The 19,982-nt window shown below is 39.5% G+C and overlaps 2 protein-coding genes across 3 annotated transcripts; one reads left to right on the forward strand and one right to left on the reverse strand.

Annotated features, from left to right (window-relative positions):
• The first annotated feature begins 7,282 nt into the window (after positions 1–7,282).
• Positions 7,283–11,536, forward strand: LOC306988737 (transcription factor 15). Its single transcript, XM_079593885.1, has 2 exons — positions 7,283–7,992; positions 8,281–11,536. The coding sequence occupies exons 1-2, from the start codon at positions 7,441–7,443 to the stop codon at positions 8,311–8,313; spliced, it is 585 nt and encodes a 194-aa protein (XP_079450011.1). The 5' UTR covers positions 7,283–7,440; the 3' UTR covers positions 8,314–11,536.
• Positions 10,386–19,676, reverse strand: bzw1a (basic leucine zipper and W2 domains 1a). Of its 2 annotated transcripts, none has more exons than XM_079593883.1 (12): positions 19,549–19,676; positions 18,778–18,850; positions 17,350–17,526; positions 17,159–17,253; positions 16,951–17,016; positions 16,707–16,842; positions 16,517–16,626; positions 13,297–13,467; positions 12,956–13,102; positions 12,732–12,870; positions 12,472–12,594; positions 10,386–12,386 (listed from the first exon to the last, which is right to left on the reverse strand). In XM_079593883.1, the coding sequence occupies exons 2-12, from the start codon at positions 18,839–18,841 to the stop codon at positions 12,355–12,357; spliced, it is 1,260 nt and encodes a 419-aa protein (XP_079450009.1). In that variant the 5' UTR covers positions 18,842–18,850; positions 19,549–19,676; the 3' UTR covers positions 10,386–12,354. The 2 variants fall into 2 exon arrangements, with proteins under 2 accessions (XP_079450009.1, XP_079450010.1); XM_079593884.1 differs by having other exon boundaries at positions 18,686–18,850; positions 19,549–19,644.
• Positions 19,677–19,982: the final 306 nt, after the last annotated feature.

The raw sequence follows: 19,982 nt of genomic DNA on the forward strand, positions 1-19,982 counted from the left end.
AATCAAAGAATCCTGAAAAAAAAAAAAACATGTATCACGGTTTCCAGAAAAATATTAAGCAATACAACTGTTTTCAACATAAGCAATGTTTCTTGAGCAGCAAACCAGCATTTTAGAAAGATTTCTGAAGGGTCATGTGACACTGAAGACTGGAGTAATGATGCTGAAAATGTAGCTTTGTTTCACGGAGCCCCTAAAGGGACTTATGGTGGAAAAACTATTTAAATTGGAGGAAAAAATATAAGTCAATGCTTTTTTCATTCTCTCGCCAAAGGTTTGTGTTTCCCAGAGAAACTTTTAAGTTATTGTTTGTGAGGGAATGCCAACGTTTTTTGCGAGGGAACTCAAGTTTTGCAAAGGGAACGTCTCAGGGGAACGCAAAAGCATTGACATTTTTTTTTTTACTCCCATTTAATTTTTCTCCCCCCACCATGTCCCTTCAGGAGCTCCGTAGCTTTGTCATCACATATTACATTTGAAAATAGAAAACGGCTATTTTAAATCCTAATATTTCATAGTATTCTAGTCGTTACTCTTTATCTTTTTCTTTTTTGCCTCAGACCCCATTCATTGTAATTGCATGGAAGGCGTTAGCACAGGTACGTCTGTGAGATGTCTGCTAAAGATCTGGAAAACATCTGCTGTGTAATTATACGTCTGATAAACATCTAAGAAAGAGCAGTTTAACATACATTCTAAACCATAAGCATCTTACAGACATCTTCTAGATGTCTATATAACATCTGAGAGGAGATGTCTCGCAGATGAACAAAAACACTCTAAAAAAATACATCTTGCAGATGTAAACGCAGACATCAAGTTGTGAAAATGACCTGATGCAGGATTCTGACCACAACATACAGCACATGCCATTGTAAAGACTACGTTTTAAGCCGCGTAAAATTCATTATGGCCTCTAACCTGACTAAGGTCTGTTAGGGTAGCTAAATGACGACAGAATTTTCATTTTTGGTCATGGTCCCTTTAAGGTCTGCCTGTCGTCCTTGCACGGGGCTTTCGACTTTTACGAAGTATTACGGAAAGTCATAGGGGATTTTCAGATAACTGTTCAATTAAAGACATTAAAAAATCCTGCACGTTAAGATAATGCAACAAGTTCACAACTTTAAGCACCTTACAAAAATGTCCGCCCATGTGTGTGTGACTGAGTGCGTGTGTTTCCACAGAGAGGCGTTCCTCCCTGTCTCGTACCTCCCGTTAAGACGGCATGACAAAGAATTTCATCATCTCACTGTCAGACTTACCGCCACAGGTGGTGTGAACTTCTGCAGGGTGGGAATAGGAACACGAGGATTATGAGGGAAAACGGAAACCTGGATTTTAATCGTAATACTTTAGACTCCATCAAGGCCAGTCAATTACTGACAAACGGCGGCAGACACTTCCATAGAGAGACTGAGTGAAGCGCGCGTGCGCTAAATGTTCATTTGAATGTCTGCCGTAGCAAGTAAACGTATGCACACAAAGTCTATTCTTTTGCTCTGAATCTTAGCGGTTTTGAAGCTAAACAGTGGAGAAAAAGTGTCTGTCGATGTCTTTTTATTCAGCATTTATTTTAGTCTCACAAACATCAACACAGAAGACGTGGGAAGAATTGTCTTGTTAGTTTAAGTTTTACCAACAAAAATGTTTGGGTCATTTGACCCCAAAAATATAATATAACAGTAATGAAAATATAATTAATAAAGTTGTTATTTTTCTTTTGATTTTGAAGTGGCCTACATTTGAGCTCCATAGGCTGAATTAACTTTTTTATGGAGTCTTCTTAACCTAATAAAAAAGGCATTTATTTAATTCTCTTCCAGTTAACGTTCAACAGATTGCTCTGTCTGTCCTTTAGATCTTGGAAATGTCTAATTATAATGTGACCTTGAGAAAGAAATGTATAGCTATGAAGTCTTTAATCGTGTAAATATCCTCTGGGTAATGCATCTAATTTGCAATTAATCAGTCATGTGCATAAATCATAATTATAATATCAGTAAACAAATGTTTTAAAAGCAGCCATATAACTGTGGTTCTCTCTTAGGCTACTTAGAAAATGAATAGTAAATAGTTAGGTTGATATACTTATACTAGAATATACTATAGAATATTGCCATTATTATAAATTATTAAACACTGGTGTCTTAAACACTACTCCCATTGCAGCCATTTATTAATGGAAATATGACACGAGAGGCTATGTGATTTAACATTAGTCAAGAGGGTTTTAGGTACTTTGTATTGCAGTGCGCACTACCTCTCATTATAATTTTAAGGTCTCTTTAATAAGCATATGGGGCCACAGAGGAAGATTAAGCCATGTATTTGTGTTCTTACCTCCTTCAGTGTTGTCATTTAGCATGTTGAGATGTGTTAACTATGGTGAGGAGGATGATGACAGCCATCTAACATCTTTTTGTCAAGCTGTGATTCTCACGCCATGTGTTATAATTAAACCTGTTGGGGGGGACAAGTTTATGATATATACTCTCTCCAATCACACTTTACTTGTCTAGAGGTCATATTGAAGGATTATTGATCTGTTGTTTGAACATGACATGAACCATGAGGTGAGATATTTTACTGAGTAGGCCTACCAAGACATTGTTTTCTATGGACTGAAGTAACAAACATTATGACTTAAAGCGGTTACAGATTGCAGTAAAAGCGGCCTCAACATTGCCGGGAAGAACAAGAAAATTGTAAGAAATGACAAACGACTTAAAATGGATGTTACCTCATAGCTAAATGTTATCTTAGATTGCAGATTAGCATAAGCAATAAGCTAATCTAAACAAGTTATTGTATCAATGTTTTCCTCAAGTCACTTTGGATAAAAGAGTCTGCTAAACGAATGCATGTAAATTATGTTTGATTAGCTTATCTAACAAGTTCAATTAGTTACGTGATGTATTTATTTATTCGGCGAGTATTCATGTAGCTAGCAAGCAACCTATGGTACGCCGCTCATTGATGCAAAAATAAAAACATTCAGGGTGACAAAAGAGCCGTCTGCTTTATGGCAAGGTCTTTATCGCCATGTCTGGGTATATTTTGCAATAATAATTGTGCATTATCCCTGTTGCATGAATTAGCTGGCTAAATGTGACTATGCTAGTCTATAGAATCTGATTAGTAACATTTGAGAGGCATTTAGGTACAAATTTGTGTCTACAGATAGGCTAAAAATGTAAATGCTATATCCATGCAGTCTACACCAAGACCAACACGCAGAGAGATTAGAAGAAAAGCGGAGAATAAAGAAAAGCATTTTTTTGGCCACAGATCAAATCTCTCTTGCATGATGACACAAGAGTAAACCAATATCTTCCAGAAACCCATCACCTCAGACTTTCCCCCCTTCCTTTTTCCTTCTTTCTCTTGAGAAGCAAGAAGGTGCTGGAGTGTGGTCCAAAACTGCAGTAGTATTTACTTTTTTTTTTTTCCTTGTAGAGATCTTCTCTGGGAACTCTTTTCTTTGAGAGGTTTTTGCCGCTCTCAGAGCTGTCTGTCCCTGGGCTCCAATTAGTTGCCTTTAATGGTCAGCAAGGGCACTAGAGTGACCCTCATAAGGTTCTCCTGCCGAGCAGAAGAAATAAAAGCATGAAGTGTGTCTCTCATCTGGGCTGGAGTTTCATATGTTTCTTTACCTTATTATATGGTCTCTCACTCTGTCTCTTCCATTCTTTCTGTATTTTGTTCTGTTTAATGAGTTGTTCCTCTTACATAGTTGTGAACTCTATAACTTTAGAGTGACTCAATCAAAATTAAAACCATAAAACATCACAGAGTTCACTCAATCCTTTGTTCATATTGTCTGATGTTCATTCTGTTTTCTAATTGTGAATGATTTGTCTATGTATAAGTTTCATATTATTTTAGCTACATTTTTTTTATCAACAATCTTCCAGTGAAATTCCAGAATTCTAGGGAATGCTAGAACCAGGGATGCCAGGTTTCCACAATAAAACCTTCCCAATTGCTATCAAAATGAGCTCAATCGCATTCCGAGAGGTTTCCTCTGTAAAAATATCGCTGCAACCCGCAGATTTCAAAAGTAGCCTAATTTCAAGGGAAAACCTTGGACCTATCAACACTGCTGGTGACGTATGCTGGACTTTTTCAATTATTTAGTCTGCTTAAACCATGCCCCTTTCTTACATTAAACCGCAAGCTCGAATTCAATCCCACCTCCATCATCCCGTCCCACATTTTTTCTTTTTCGATGATACATTTCACTCAGATGTACATCACAATATGGAAGAAATAATCTAATGCAACTTCCGTTACATATCGACTTTAAGCACCTGGATTTTACAAAAGGCTAACATGATTTTGGGTTATTGGGGAATAAGAACAAGCTTAAACATTTTATAAGTTAGCATAGCACAAACAGTAAAAATGGCAACATCAACTCAAACCACAGTAGTAAAATGATTTAAAATTCACCCAATTTTTCACTTAATTGGGACATAATATGGTTTAAATATTTAAACTGTAAGTGTGATTTTAGTATTTTATCTAATATAGACTATCTTATTTAATATGCATACTGTACGATGAGGGCATGAAAATGTACTGCATAATGCTAATGGTCTCTTGGCGCTTCTGTGCAGTAGACCAGCATCTCACAGATATGATTTGCAATTGCCCTTAGCACTTGAATGATGTTATGGCATGGTTTCAAAATAGATTAGTTAAAGTGTGAATTTATGTAGGTGGACGGGGCATCCTTTGTATGGTGACCTGTATTTAAAAGCACTCCAAAACCATAGAGAGAAAGCTGCCAGAGACTGTGCAGTTTTTGTTGGGGCTTTGAAAGTGTTCTAATTTGGCAATTTAATCACACTCTCTCCAACAGAGTTTTAAAGCAGGTGCTTAAAAGGTGTGCACGGAGCTTTATAATCTTGCTCAACAGGAAATTAGGCCTTTAAAATGCTAATTGGCACTCACCTTCGCTCAACTGGAACCGGGGTGTAAACTATGTCATATTGTCTATGTAAACTTGGAGCTGCAAAACTGTTCGATGAAACTGATTTGTTTCATGCTCCACTTGCTTCCACGGAGGCGGGTATCCAGGAAACCACTGCTATAAGCCAATGCCTGGTTTCTGCAACTTACCAGGAGCTTTCACCTGCAAATTTAAGTGCCAAGCAAAACTCTCAGAGGATTACAATGGCGTATCTTTGTTTTGCATCCCAGCAGGCACTCTTAAAGATTAGAGGCGATGCTGTCAGGATAAACAACAAACCAGTTGGAGCGTATGTTTGGGCCACAGGCGGCTCATTGAGGATGCAGCACGCGTATTGCGTTAGCATGCGCGCATGGAATTTGGGACAATGTTGTAATTCAGGTCTGCAAGAGGAGCTTAGAGGGTTAAACAAATTAGTAAAGAGTTGTCATGTAAATGGATAAGAGTAAAGATTTATCAGTTAACTAATTTGGATAAAATTACCAAAAAGCCAAAGGGAAATCATTGGGAATTTAGATATAAATGAAGGCCTGACAAGTTCCATACACAATGATTTGACTGCTTGCAAAACAATTTCCACACTAGAACTTTAAGTCTCTAATATGGCAACAGCACACTATAATTTATTTTGGTTTTCATGCCCAATTAGTTCACTTATATTCTTGTCAATTCTCAAACATTAACATGAACACATTACTTGTGCTTCGTGCCTTAAAGCTGGAATAACAATCTCTAGTGGTGTGCTACTGACATCTAGTGGTGGTTACATTAAAATATGAGCCTACCGTCCTACTACTGAGTCTAACTAAACCATGGGGTGTCTAATCCTGTTCCTTGAGGGTCACTGTCCTGCAGAGTTCAGCTCCAACCCCAATTAAACACACCTGGACCAGCTAATTCTAGTCTTACTGGGCCTGTCAGAAACTTCCAGGCAGGTGTGTTGAGGCAAGTTGGAGGACAGGACAGGACAGGAACAACTGAACTAAACCATAGAATATTACTTAAGATAAGTAAATGTTTTCATAAATCATAACAGAGTGTAACTAAACTTAATAGATCACCCAAAGATTAAAACACTGCCTAAACTAGCATACAAAAAAGCAGCAATGCATTATGTGGTGAACTCTAACTGATATTTTTAGATGGAACACAGTATGTGCTTGCAAGAGACATGGACACACCTGGGCTGTTCAGTCAGACAGGGCATTAAAGAGAAATAGGATGACAGCGTACAAGAGAGAGAACCCTTACACAGTGCTAATTCTGTGAGCTACAAGCTAACACTAACTGCAGCTACTGGTTAAAAGACTTTTATGGTACATTTATGTGACGCCGATGTACTAAAATGGAAAAGTTTTTCCTTTGCATTTTTTTGTGTAGGCCTACAGACGGCAATGTTGTCTAAATGATGCAAGTTCACACGGATCTGTGAAAACATGCTGCATTATGCATGGCAGGCCAATAGTTGGCCATGTCACTTGAACACTACGCCCCTATTGACTGAACATGTAATGCGTATATGAATGATGTCATCGTTTTCGTTTTCCTCGTTTACACAGAGATGATAACAGTTTTCAAAAGTTTGCGTTTTCAGGCAGTTTGGTGTTGTTGGTGCGGAAGTCAAATCTTCTGGCAAAGTCGGGTTTTTTTATGTAAACTTTCAAAACACCGATGTCATTACACCTACAAGTAAGCAAATGATTGCAGCTACATTCATAGTAACACAAAACTTGATTTAAGTAAAAAGCTCTCGAATAACTTTCTTCAGTCTTTCTCATTGCTAGCATGTCAAACAGGTGTTCTGAATTATATTCTGTCAGATTTGAAACACTGCCCCCTATGTGCAGTAAAGTCCCAACTGTGTCTCTCCTTTTGGACCTGAAGTGACCCATAGCCCATGTGATACAAATTTTACAGGCAACGACAACAGTCTCTGTCTGTAAACTTTTCTGAGCTAAATTTAGCACTGGGTCAAACAACAAGGTTGCTTAGCTATTGCATACATATTATATAGCATGTAAAGACATTTGTAAGCCATAGAGAACATGATATTGTTAAGCAAACAATATCAAGAGCGAAAGATGATGGGACAAAAACAGAGGTGGGTCTTCTCAAATAAAGTAGAGCAAATCACTGTTGACCTGCACAAGATCATCCAGAGGAACCGGTACCCAAATATTACACCCCAAAGGTGTAACAAACACCCAAATCCCTGTATGTGTGTTAGTGCGTGCATTTATTTATATATCTTCAAACGTCCTCCTTCTTTGGGCCATGACAGGTGCCCCTCAGCTCCACCTGTCCATCCTTTTCCACAGCCACATGGTGGCGGACAAATCCAGAAAGGGATCAGTCATTCAAGAAATGGCATGCTGAAGTGCCACGGGGCCACGGAAGATCTCTGGACACCGGATCAGACGCAGCTGCCCCCCGGCTGCTATTTTCACTCAGCTTAAAGCACCATGGGCAGCCAGCATCTATGCCATGGACTACCCACAACAACCAGTCTGTCTCTGCACGTCATGAAGTCCACTGCAGGCGAGCGAGGGCTAACTCATGAACATCCTGCACACGATACCCAGAGCTTACCCTCCGACCCTGATGAGCTCGACAGCGGCAGCGACAGTTCGGAGAAATCCACCGGGAGCCCAACGCGGGGCCACAGGGAGGCGGGGAGACACAGAGGAGGACGTAGACTCTCAGGGGTTAGTAAACAACGGCAGGCAGCTAATGCTCGGGAGCGAGACCGTACACACAGCGTCAACACTGCCTTCACTGCTCTACGCACCCTCATCCCCACGGAGCCGGCCGACAGGAAGTTGTCGAAAATCGAGACTCTGCGATTGGCATCAAGCTACATTTCACACCTGGCCAACGTGCTTCTGCTAGGGGAGGACTGCAGGGACGGGCAACCGTGTCTAAAATATCAAAACATCTTACAAAGCAACACCAACCTCAAAATCCCACCAGTACGACCCATCTGCACCTTTTGCCTGAGTAACCAAAGGAAAATGGTGAGTCTTTGAAGGTGGCGAAACTATCAACTTCTACCTGTTGAGTCTTTAAAGGTTGGGCTTGCCTGAAAATGTCCAAAAATTTGGGAATATATTTGCATGACAAACTTTATTGGATTTCATGTTACTTGCCAGTAGTATTGCAACTACCTTTCCTTGAATTGTCCTCTTAGCTGTTTAACAGCAGTAACGCATCCCTGTGTATTTCACACAGAATTGTAAACTGATATGATAAAAATTGTGCATGTGTGAATTCTAACACCTTTCAATTATCATCTACTTCTGCAGCTTAGAGACGGGGAAAAGCAAACAACTGCGTGACAGCAGAAGTTCTCTGACTGACTGCTGCTATGTACAAGCTCTCAACTTCTGAATGTTTACATGTATAGAGACATCGCCTTGCACAGAGACAAGACTTTCTGCTGTATGTTTTTTTTTTTTTTTATCTCTGAGGACAGACAAAATGAGCGACAAGAGGAGAGATCTTCTTTAAGAGATTCTTGAAGAATCTGCACTTTTTCTGCATTTTCTATAAATGTGTTGCTTCTGCATGTGTGGCCGCCTTATCAACTGTGTATTGGTTAATGTAACCGGAGAATATGTGTAATGTTGCACCTGGTGGGAGGCTATTTCAGTATCAGATATAGTAAGCTACACCATCCCTTGCCTTAAAAAACAGTCTTGTGTCTGCCTCTTGCACGTCACATGATGGTAACTGAAACCTTGCGGTTTGCAGTGGTCTCTGTCAGTACAACGGCAGGCAAAATCTCATCCCCTCCCTCTTATCTCCACATCTAAGCTGGGACCCCAATCCCAACATGGCTCCCAGGAGACTGCACACAAGAATCTAACCTCAGCACAGGAACTTGGGTTGGGCAAAGCATGCTAAATATTTATTCGAAAGTTCAAGTGGCATGAATGAATGCTAAAGGTGGAAGTATTTCATAATGAGAACATAGTCTTTCATGTCTTGGGAACAAGGTACATGATCCCAAACACGAGCCTTGGGTCATGACCCTGACCCCAAATATGATATAGTCTTGTCTCACATGCTACCCGCAGTCCTTTCTGTCTTTCTTTGAGTCCACAGTTTGGTGACGTAACGCCGCATAGACTGTCGTGTAGAATGCAAGCTAGGGAAATACAACAAGGTCCCACTGCAAACACAAAGGAGACGCTTGTGCTTATAAATCATATAACACCAAATTCGGTCGTGTGGATTCCATTGACATTGCGTGAGAGAAGGCCATGTAACCACAAGTCCAAATCACAAGCATATACATCTTGGGCCCTGTTTACACCTGGTATTAAAGTCACCTGGTTTTGGTCGATCTTATCACAAGTAGACGAGGGAGACACGTACCTGTTTACACCTCTCTTTTGTCCACTTTCAACCACTTCTGTCCTGCTTTCTTCGATAGGAGGGTCCATGGGCGGGTAAATGTATTGGCTTTTTCAGATCTTTCAGTCTAATGGACAAAATAAGCTTGTGCAATTTACATATGAACGCACCGGAAAAACACACGGAGAGCATCAGCTTTTGTTTCTGCACTAACAGCTGCAAGACCACATCAAGTGAGTGTGTGTTAGAAATCAGGAATCGTGAGAGAACATTGTGCTGGGTTTGTTTTTTGTCTTCAAACCAAGCTTGGGTCTTCAGCCGACAAAGTTAAAATCCCGTCTGGCTAGCGCGCTTACCATAGTGTTTACGAATTAGGTCAGTAGGCGGAGAGCAGGAGATTTTTTGTGACTGTTCGAACGGAATCGACAACATAAGCATCTATACTACGAAAGCAATCCGGTCGAATGCGTTTTCGACTACCTCTGAAGTGGTCGAAAGAGGGCAAGCTCAAAACGTTTCAGACCCTGTTTACACCAGTATTTAGCGTCGCTCATTTCACACTTAATAAATAAACGTACGTAGAGTATGGGCTCCGCTCCGAGCTCTGAATTGTGGTCCGAACCCAGAGTAATTTGTGATCGATCGACCAAAACGCATCTTAATACCAGGTGTAAACAGGGCTTTGGGCATGCTGCAAGATTGCATTTAAAATCTTCAAGACTGTTGTCAATGTAATAGTGCCCACTTGATGCCTCATTTATAAAATGTGCATACGCACATATTTGATCTCATATTTGTGTGTGTACGCTAAAATCCATGCCAACGTTCACTATTATAAAAAGTCTTTGACTTTGAAAAGTGATTAGTGCCACGTCAAGGTCTAAGCAGACGTAAAGACTTGTTCTTTGGAGTCGGGGCACTGCAGGTATTTGGAAATCGAACACAATTTCATGATCATTTGCGATTTATCGATTTCACATCTGGAAGAGAGGTTAGTTCTCTGAATCACACATACACACATTGGAGAAATGATAGGAAGATCAAATGAAGGACAGTTTCTACACAACATTTTATTAATGAGGCCCTTGTCAATTACACAAACATTCTCCACAATTGTATTGCCTACAAACATGCAAATAGATATGAGAATTCATTTGCACCAAATGGAACCAAAATATTTATGAGATGAGTAGCTGGTAATTCCTCTGGTTCCTCAATTCTCATTGGCTATTGTTAACTGCAGCTCTTTTGCTTGTCGAAGTGTGCAAGACTTAAGAGGTAGTTTAATTTGACAATGGTTTTGGGGCAGGGGCAGGAGCAGGCAAGTTGCTGGCCTAGAAAGCTGCTGTCCTGCAGTTTGACTCCAACCCTGAAAAAAACCCTCACTTGCCTGTAGCCTTGGTAATCTTGAAGACATTGATTAGCTTGTTCATATGTGTTTGATTAGGATTGGAACTAAACTCTGCAGGACAACGGCTCTAGGACCAAACTTACCCATGGTTTGGGGGAAAGGTCAACAAGCTTCTGGCTTGTAGCATGCGCTAGGCTCAAGTACACCACTGAATCCTCACATGTGCTGAAACTTTTGTTGTATTGTTTACATTAACAGACGAAGAATCACAAATTTGAGCCTAATATTTACTGTGATTACAATTAGATTATTTTCAGATTCTGCACCTGTGATTAACATTTAAGGGTGAGTTTTACTTTTGGAAAAGCAACAAGATGTAGAGCATAACCATTTTTAATCCAAAATGTTTACCCGTGTGTCTTGAACAAATCCAAACGTCCGCTTAGGTTTTCCTGTATTTTTGGAGACTGTGGATGTCTTTCTCTTGCATTCACTTTGTGAAAATGGAATTTTTTTTCCTTTTACTAAAGATGTGCAAAAAAAAAAAAAAAAAGTGCAATGAAAATCCCACATATTGTACTGGAAATACTGTGACATGGTTTTTGGAAGTCATTTGTAATTGTATTTTTCCCCATCAAAATTAAGGTCAAAGTGCATTATATCAATATGGCCTACTTCTAAAACAGTTAAAAAAACCTAGCCTGTCATATTCTAATACTTGAATTGTCTCTTCTAAAAGTGGTCCTTTGCACATGCCAAACATTAAACAAGCTGCTATTTAATGATCAAATATTTTTGTACAAGAAAACAGTCTGTTCTTGTGACTTTTTCAAACCAATAAATTATTTTTGAAAAACATGTTCTGAATGTGGTTCTTCCTGGGTTTTGCGGTGCCCTCTGGTGAAAGACATATTGCACACCCCTTTAAAATGGTTGACTCAAATCTGATTTTGCAATTATTCAAAAAACAGCATGTTAAGAATAGGCAAGAACCACACACAAAGCATATACTTCTAGGTCTTTATTTCTTAAAAAAAGTCAATTAGTTATTCAGTTTAAAGAAATTGGTGACAAATAAGATGGAGATACATCATAGAAGTGGTTGGGAGTCATTTAAGGGTCTTTACAGGGTGATCAGCAATTTGTTTTCAGCGCTGTACAGTTTCATAGGCAGGGAACAGAACGTTGATGGATGTTATGGGAGAAGGACTTAACCCTTTGGCAATAACATCACAATGAGACAAGCTGACTGTTCTTCCCTTTGTGGACACTGATCATGACGGGGCATGAAGGCATCAATACCATATAGAAAAGGGCGTCTTAAAAGCAAACAAGGCAGCCTGATCTAAATCAATGGAATGTCAATTCATAAAGGAATCATTTTAACAATAATTTAAGATGTCCAAAGTGTATTGACACTTAAAAGTTCCTTGAGTGAGTAAATCATTACAAAGGTTGACCACAACTTTTGTGCTATTTTAAGTGTAAACCTTTATATTACAAAAACCTGTTAAAATTAACCATTTGTTATAAAGCCCTTAAATGACATCTAAATGTTATGGTTTGAAAAACAGGAGGTAGAATCAAAAAAAAAAAAAAAAAAAAAAAAAGCCCAAAAGAAAATAGAAAGACAAGCACTTCTGTAACAAAACATTCTGCTGACATTGTTTTAGTCTGCCTCTTCTTCCTCAGATTCAGATTCTGGTAAAAAAAATTAAAGACAACAGGCAAAATTAAATTAATATGAGCCATTTTAAGCAAAAAAAAGAAAAAGAAAGCTGCTTACCCTCCTCAGCATTTTTCAGCCATTCTACAAACTTCTTCATCTGCTCCAGGAAGACACTCTTTCCTTTGGCCACATGGGAATCTGTGTACCACTTCAGGATAACCTCCTCGCTCAAAACATCAGCTACAGGCAGTCAAAAAAAACAAAAAAAACTCTGTATTCCTCTAGCAAAAGTAACATTTTTGTACAAAATCACCATGGTATCACAAGCTTTTGGCTTAAGTGCATAGTTTTGAAAGGATCAAGTACAGAAGACACACCTTTGTAAAGAAGCACCACGATCTTCTGGAAGGCCTTCATGAAGTGGATATTGTCGTAGCAGTACTCCTGGATCTTCAGCAGGAGGGTGAGCTCAGACAGGCCTTGGGAGGTGAAGGCCTTCAGCAGAGGGCTGTATTGCTGCAAAACAAGTTAGCAGAAAATATTACTACTGGTAAAGTTCAATAAAAGGAAGTAATGCCGCTTCCATGAGCGATGTATATACCTTCAAGTGTTTGATGGCTTGCTCTGTGACGAGCTCCTCCTTTTTATTCCACTCGACGGCACTCATGACACTGGTCCACACGATACCGATCATTGTCTGCTCAGAGATGCTCGTTTTCTTCATCTCCTCACGAACATAGGCAATGATCTGGGGAACAAACACACATTAGCGGATGTGTATACGGCCACAAGAAACCTGCATAGCCAAAATATGGATGATAATGTTAATCAAAATCTTTAATATTTTAAATTAATCAATATTTGGATGCCTATTTTTAAAAATGTTTAAATCTATAAATTGAAAGTGGGAAAGTAGCCCAGCTGTTGACAAGACAAACTCACGTCTTTGAGGGTCTCGCCGCGGGACATCAGCTCTTGCAGTTCTTTCTGAAGCTCTTTGCGCGCTCCAATGGACTGCTGGTTGCGAGCGAAGTCTGAGAGCTCCTTCAGCCCGGCATCGGTGAAATATTTTGAGAAGTGTTCGCAGCTACGCTTGTTGGCAGGGAACAGCTCCTGTTTTGGGCAAGAGGATGATAGGTTAAAAAAAAAACCCATCAACTAGAGGTCTTCACAGGTCCACTTTTCCACTGCATAATACAATACAGCACGGCTCACTTTGTGGCGCTTTTCCACTGCATGGTACGCTTTAAATGGTACCACCTCTGTTGAGGTTCCAAGCATACCATACCGATACTAAAATGTGACGTGAAAACACTGCAGATCACGGATTGGTCAGACAGAATCGCCACTACCAGCGTCATTGTATTTGTGACACAAGACACCAAACCCGATAGATTTAAATAGCCAGTAACATTTGAAACATTTCTCCGTCTTGCAGTTAAAAACATCCACATGCCGAGAATCAAGAACAATATTCCCTCGATAGGCTCCATTGTTTCCGCGTTGTGCATTTGGAATGTGGCCCGTTTACAATGATGTCATGTCAGTAAAGATGGCGCTACTATAACGATCAGTCTATAATCCCACCCACTTTGAAGCGGTACTAACTGCAAAAGCAAACCGAGCCGTGCCTTTCACACGCTTTTGCAACAACTAGTAACGTTAGTAAAACTACAACCTGAAATGGATGCCAATAAGATTATAAATGGAAAGTTGACTTTTAAAAAGTTGCCAAATGGTTCAATTGACAAGACCAAAGTTATCTGTGTGTTTTGTCGTTGTGAACTGAGCTATCATCGCAGCACGTTCAGTCTGAAATACCACTTGGCCAAGCACACACACAGCTGATGCGTTTCTACTAGGGATGTCAACGATTAATCGACGATCGATTAATTGTCGATAATACATTTAATCGATGCAACTTCTCGATCATCGATTAAGCAGGTTCATGCGCGTGCGTGCTGCTCAACCGCGAAACAAAGCGAGCGCCCACAGTCCACAGTCACACATTCTGCACGCATCTGAGGCGGCGTTGGTGACGCGTTGTATTAGTAGTAGTCATTTGATTAAATAATTAAATGATCAACCACATTGAAACATTTTACAATCCTACTAGCCCTTTATTTAGAATAAAAACCATTATCAATTTGGTGAGGAAAATCGCGTTTTGAGCAGGATTTGCCGACCCTGTCATTCTGTTGGCCATGCACTGCAGCAGACTCATATTGCAGTATTAAAGCTACACTGTGTAACTTCTTTAGTTTATTCTTAGCTAAAAACACTTAGTTCTTTCAAAAATATATGTGCTCATTAATGTATATTTACTTCGTTCAAGTAATAAAGTATTCTCGTGAGTGTATAATATGCCATTGAAAATACATACGGGTGGGGGGTTCGAATGCCGGTCGCCATGTTGCCCCTCCATCTTGAAAGTACATTAGCCAAAGAGGGACATACCCGTTAATTCAAGCTTCGCCTTTCGCGTTTTAACACTCGATGGAACGGCACCGTGTTGGCACAAGTGAAGAGGGGGATTGCTTGAGACTGCTATATAAAAACCTGAAAGCCTTTTTGAAAGTCTGTTGCTGATGGAGGATCACTCTTATTCTCGAGGATATGTATCAGAGTCGCCAAGGAAGCGAAAAAGAGAATTAAGACGGCAACGCAACAGGCAAATCAACAAGACAAATGAGACGCGAGAAACACACACAATCACAAATTCTCCGCGCACATTCATATGCGACGCGAGCACACACACACACACACAAATTCTCCGCGCACATTCATATGAGACGCGAGCACACACACACACACACACAAATTCTCCGCGCACATATCCATTTGAGACGCGAGCACACACACACACACACAAATTATCCGCGCACATATTCATTTGAGACGCGAGCACACACACATAATACCTTAAAGATGTGGAAAAGTCGATCAAAAGTGTGGGTACATTTCTCCAGGCTCGATGCCAACAGCGCGCGATGCAGTAGCCTATTTGCGATAAAATAATTGCTGCAAAGACCGGTACCACGACAAACATGATGAAGACCTTGACAGTGCACGGAGTAAACATAAGAGCAGAAAGTTGCTCCGTCTTCGACTGGTAAATGAAGAGATACCTTGTTGATCACTCTGACAGTGTTTATATTGCAATAAATAATAACCTACTGAATGTACACTGCCATTCAAAAATGTGTTGGTTAGTCAGATTTTTTTTTTTCAGTAAGAATGCATTAAAGTTATCAAAGGTGACATTAAAACGTGTGTAATGTTACAAAATATTTCGTTTGTAAATAAATGCTTTTATTTTTATTTTTTTATTCATCAAAGAATCATGAAAATTTGTATCATAGTTTCCAATAGTTACCTGATAGCTGATGTTAGCAATAAAATGGTAAAAAAAATAACGAAAACATAAAACTATTATTCATTTTACATAGATGTCATAACCTATATGTTAACTGACCAATTAAATTACTGCAAATAATAGTTTTCTAAAGTAACCTCATCACTTGAAGGAACACAATGGACGAGGTCGAACTGGAAGCCATGTTAATCTTGGACTACATTGGCCACCGTAGGAGTTAAAACGAAATCGGAATTGAGAGGAACAGAAACTAATATTCACTGGATGGTCATATACCCTTTCACCGCTAGATGGGGGTAAAAATCACACAGTGTAGCTTTAAGGCTATCGATTAATTGAGTGCTAATTTAAACGACGATCATGGGAATTTGCTAAAATTGACATCCCTAGTTTCTACGCCCACTCGTCAATATCAGTAACGTTACCTCGTCAGTATTTCTTTCACCCTTTTATTGATGGACAGTGTTACATAGTGTGAGAGATTTTTTGCTCCAAGTGAGAATGTTAGTGTGAAATTGAACACTATATGCCAATGTTGTTTTCAATAAAAAACATTTGCACGAAGCAAGCCGATCCACTTTTCCATGTTGATAAAAGCATAAAAATTAGAAAAATAATAATGGGACAGAGAAAGAGACATTTAGAATTGATAAAAGTGTGATTAATTGCGATTAATCGTATTCATGTCATAGTTAACTCGAGATTAATAGAGATTAAATATTTTAATCGTTTGACAGCACTAATAATTGCAGATTTTCCCTGAGTTGAGTGCAGTACGATATTTACCATCAGCCTGTTGTCCATGCCAACTTTACGCAGGCTAGCAGCAACTGAGTTGATGTCTTTTTCGTTGATCCAAGATTTGAAGAGTTTCACAGCGAAGGCGGCAGATACCCCTACAATAAAATCCAGAGGATGAGTTGGTTTACATATTCTTCACTCAGAAAGTGCTGCCGTTAAACAAGTCTGTCATTACCTTCCTTGACCAAGTTCTCATTAAAGAGGCTGCTCAGGATGGAGGCTGATATATTGCCATTGGCCAGAAGGATTCCGGCAAGCATGGCCAATTTATTCCTCTCGGACTCGGTGAACCCTTTTAAAAACAGCAGCAGCTGTGAAAAGAAAACAACAACATTATGGGACTTTACAGATGAACAATGACGCGGTCTTTGTTTGACTAACAAATATGTGATAATCTTTAGTTCAACAATTATGCTTACCTTCTTAATCTCCTCTTCAAACCCTTTCTCCAGGTACTTGTAACGCCTGATCAGCTTGTTAAAAACCTACAGCACAAGGTGAATGTGTTGAAACATGTAAAGAGGAAGCCGAAAAGTAAAATTTATATCCATCACAGTGACATTAAATCAGAACAAGCTCTGAAACGTGAGACTATTTGCCAGTCAAGCAGTTTATAACGGTGAATACCTGAGCGTACGCCTGCATGGTCTCGAGGTCTTCACTTGCCGTGAAGAGGCAGAACTCAGTACGGGTCAAGTCATCAGACAGAGTCCCTCCTGGGGCTGAAAAAATGTATATATACAAATTAATACACGATTGAATTAAGATGAGTTTATTCCAATTACAGCACACTGAAAAAGCCATAAATAGTTGCTTACCCAGCATTCCTCCAGCCACCAGGATGTCGAAGAGTGTCTCAGCATACCGGCGGTAATCGAGCTTGGCGCCAGAGGCATCAAGGAACTTTGCAACCGCTTCCAAATCAGTGCCAGTTTGGTTCAAGCCTTGAACAATACTTTCTTGAAACTGAGTAGGGTCAAATCTCTCCTTTTCATCTGTGGGGAAAGGAGCGTTTTAAAATGGGCGGCACTTTTTCTCTCTTTTTTTACAAGGAAGTTCCTGAGGCTAAGGGTTTTTAATACTTTCGCACCAGAGGAACCTTTACAAAATTCCTAGAACTAATGGCGGAAGTACCCGCCTTTTAGCGCGTTCACACCGCAGGAACTGGGAAGGATTGTAGCTCTAGGAATGCCTTTTAGGGGAACAAAATTAGCTCCTACCGATAATATCACGATACTGCAATTCTGCGATAATCAATATATTGCTAGACAATCCTTTAATGATACATACGATATTGCATGTGAAAAGGTTAAGTGCAGGTTTTCTAGACTTTTGACTTCAATTATTTTACTCACACTGTTGTTCACCATTCCGTTACAAATCTTTTTCTTAGGCCATTTAACTTGTTCACATACCCTCATTCATTTGTTGAGAGCCACATTGAGGAGCCATGAAGTAGTGACGCTGGGAGCAGTGACATCTATTTAGAGCATTATTTTACATTAAAATACCGATATTTGGTGACACCATATCGATTTTTGAATCAGACAGAGAAGGACAACGACATTCCCCCATCATGTCGTTATACAATATGGATGCCCCCTATAAAATCCAACGAAACTTTAAGGGGACCAAGTGAAACATGATAATCAACCACACGGCAAACACTAATACTTTTACATAGAACTGTTATAAAGAAAATAGACAGTAGGTTATATCTAATAACGCATTAGACAGGATTGCGAAACGGAGAATGGGAGCGCTGTGAGCTCAGGCGTTCCCAGTGCCGTCGAAATGTCCACCGTGCAGTGCGAATGCAACCAGGAAAATGGCCCTAGGGGAATAGGCTATTTAGTTCTCTGGGAACCACCTGGTGGCTAGTTCCTATAACTAAGTTCATAGAAGTACTAATTGCAAAAAAGGCTTTAGATACCACAAATATGATCATCCTCATGCGAAGGAACCCGCATAGTGAAATTTTAAATTTAAGCCAATTAAAAAAAATGTCATGCAAGTGAAAGGCTTGCGTTCAGTTTTAAGTTGAAAGCGGTGTCATGTGAACGGACCCAAAATCAATTTAATAAAATCATTTATTTTACTGAACAGTAATTAGTAATCTCATTAAAATATTTTTGTTAGTAAAAATTTACACACCGTTTTTCTCTGAATTTGTCTACGGACTGCTTAGTACTCCATCACAGCCCCCTGGACCCCAGTTTGAGAAGCCCTGGTGTTAGGCTACTTACCTCTTTTCCTAGTTTTAAAACGCTGGCCGGTAAGCGTTGGCTTTTGCTGCTTTTGATTATTCATAAAAGACACCTATGAAAAGAATAGCAATATTTAAGAACATTTCAATGAAGAGCACAAAGAAACCGCATGTAGATGTGGCAGGACATTTCCAAAGCCATCAATAAAATTCCAATAGAAAATGCGCTAAACAATAACCTTAATACTTTTAAAACGATTTAAACTTTTAATAATAAACTGGTTTAATTAGTTTCAGTGAAACCTATAGTAATTAATCCAACGTGTAACGTTAATCATAAATCACGTTGTCTCGTTGGCGAATTATAGTGTATTAATGCTCAGATAAAATGCACAGCTTGTTTAATTACTACTTGCATATGGACATGTTGCAGAATTATGTATTAAATAATGTTTATGTATTTTTTGCGGGGGTCTGAACTGCAACTCACGCGCCGGGCTGGCGCTAAAGCTAACCGGCTAAAATGAGGCCTAACCGCTCCAAACATTTTTTAAGAACCACTTGTAATCACTATTTACGAGTATTTCAGAAACAAACGACCGCAATGCAAATATTTTACTGAATTCATATAAAAAACGGGAACTATTAAAGGTATTATCGTTTATATATTAAATTGATATCATGTCGCGAGCTCAGCCATCACAAACGTTAGCACAAAAAACGGCCATCCTTTTAAACCCCGGATACACAACAACTCAAGTTTAAACTGTATACGCTTATTACACGTATATAAAATACATGGTGGGCTTACCGAAATGAATTCAGATAAAAAACGGCTTTTTGAACCCAAGAACAACGCAAGACAATAGCAGATCCAAACTCAACACACAAAACCCTCCCTGATGGCAAGTGCCTAATGCGCCTGCGCAGAATAAGAACGGTGGGGAAACAATGGACCCGTCCATTTAAGGGGAGTGTGGGGGGTTAGAGAGGTGTTTATTGATTAAATAATGCTAGTTAGACGTTTACAAGTATTGTTTTGTCAATTATATGAGATAAATATTATACAAATGTTCGTAGAGTGACAAATATATTTGCCTTACTATATATGTGAAAGTTATTAAAAACATACCCCCTCCCAGCTGACAGTGATTTGTAAGCCCAATGCGGGTCATACGACCATTGTAATGAAAACCAAAAAAAGCATTCCGTTCAATTAGGTCAGCACGCTTAGCTTTGATTTGC

The sequence above is a fragment of the Phoxinus phoxinus genome (assembly GCF_949152265.1).
Source record: "Phoxinus phoxinus genome assembly, chromosome: 20".
Taxonomy (NCBI): domain Eukaryota; kingdom Metazoa; phylum Chordata; class Actinopteri; order Cypriniformes; family Leuciscidae; genus Phoxinus; species Phoxinus phoxinus.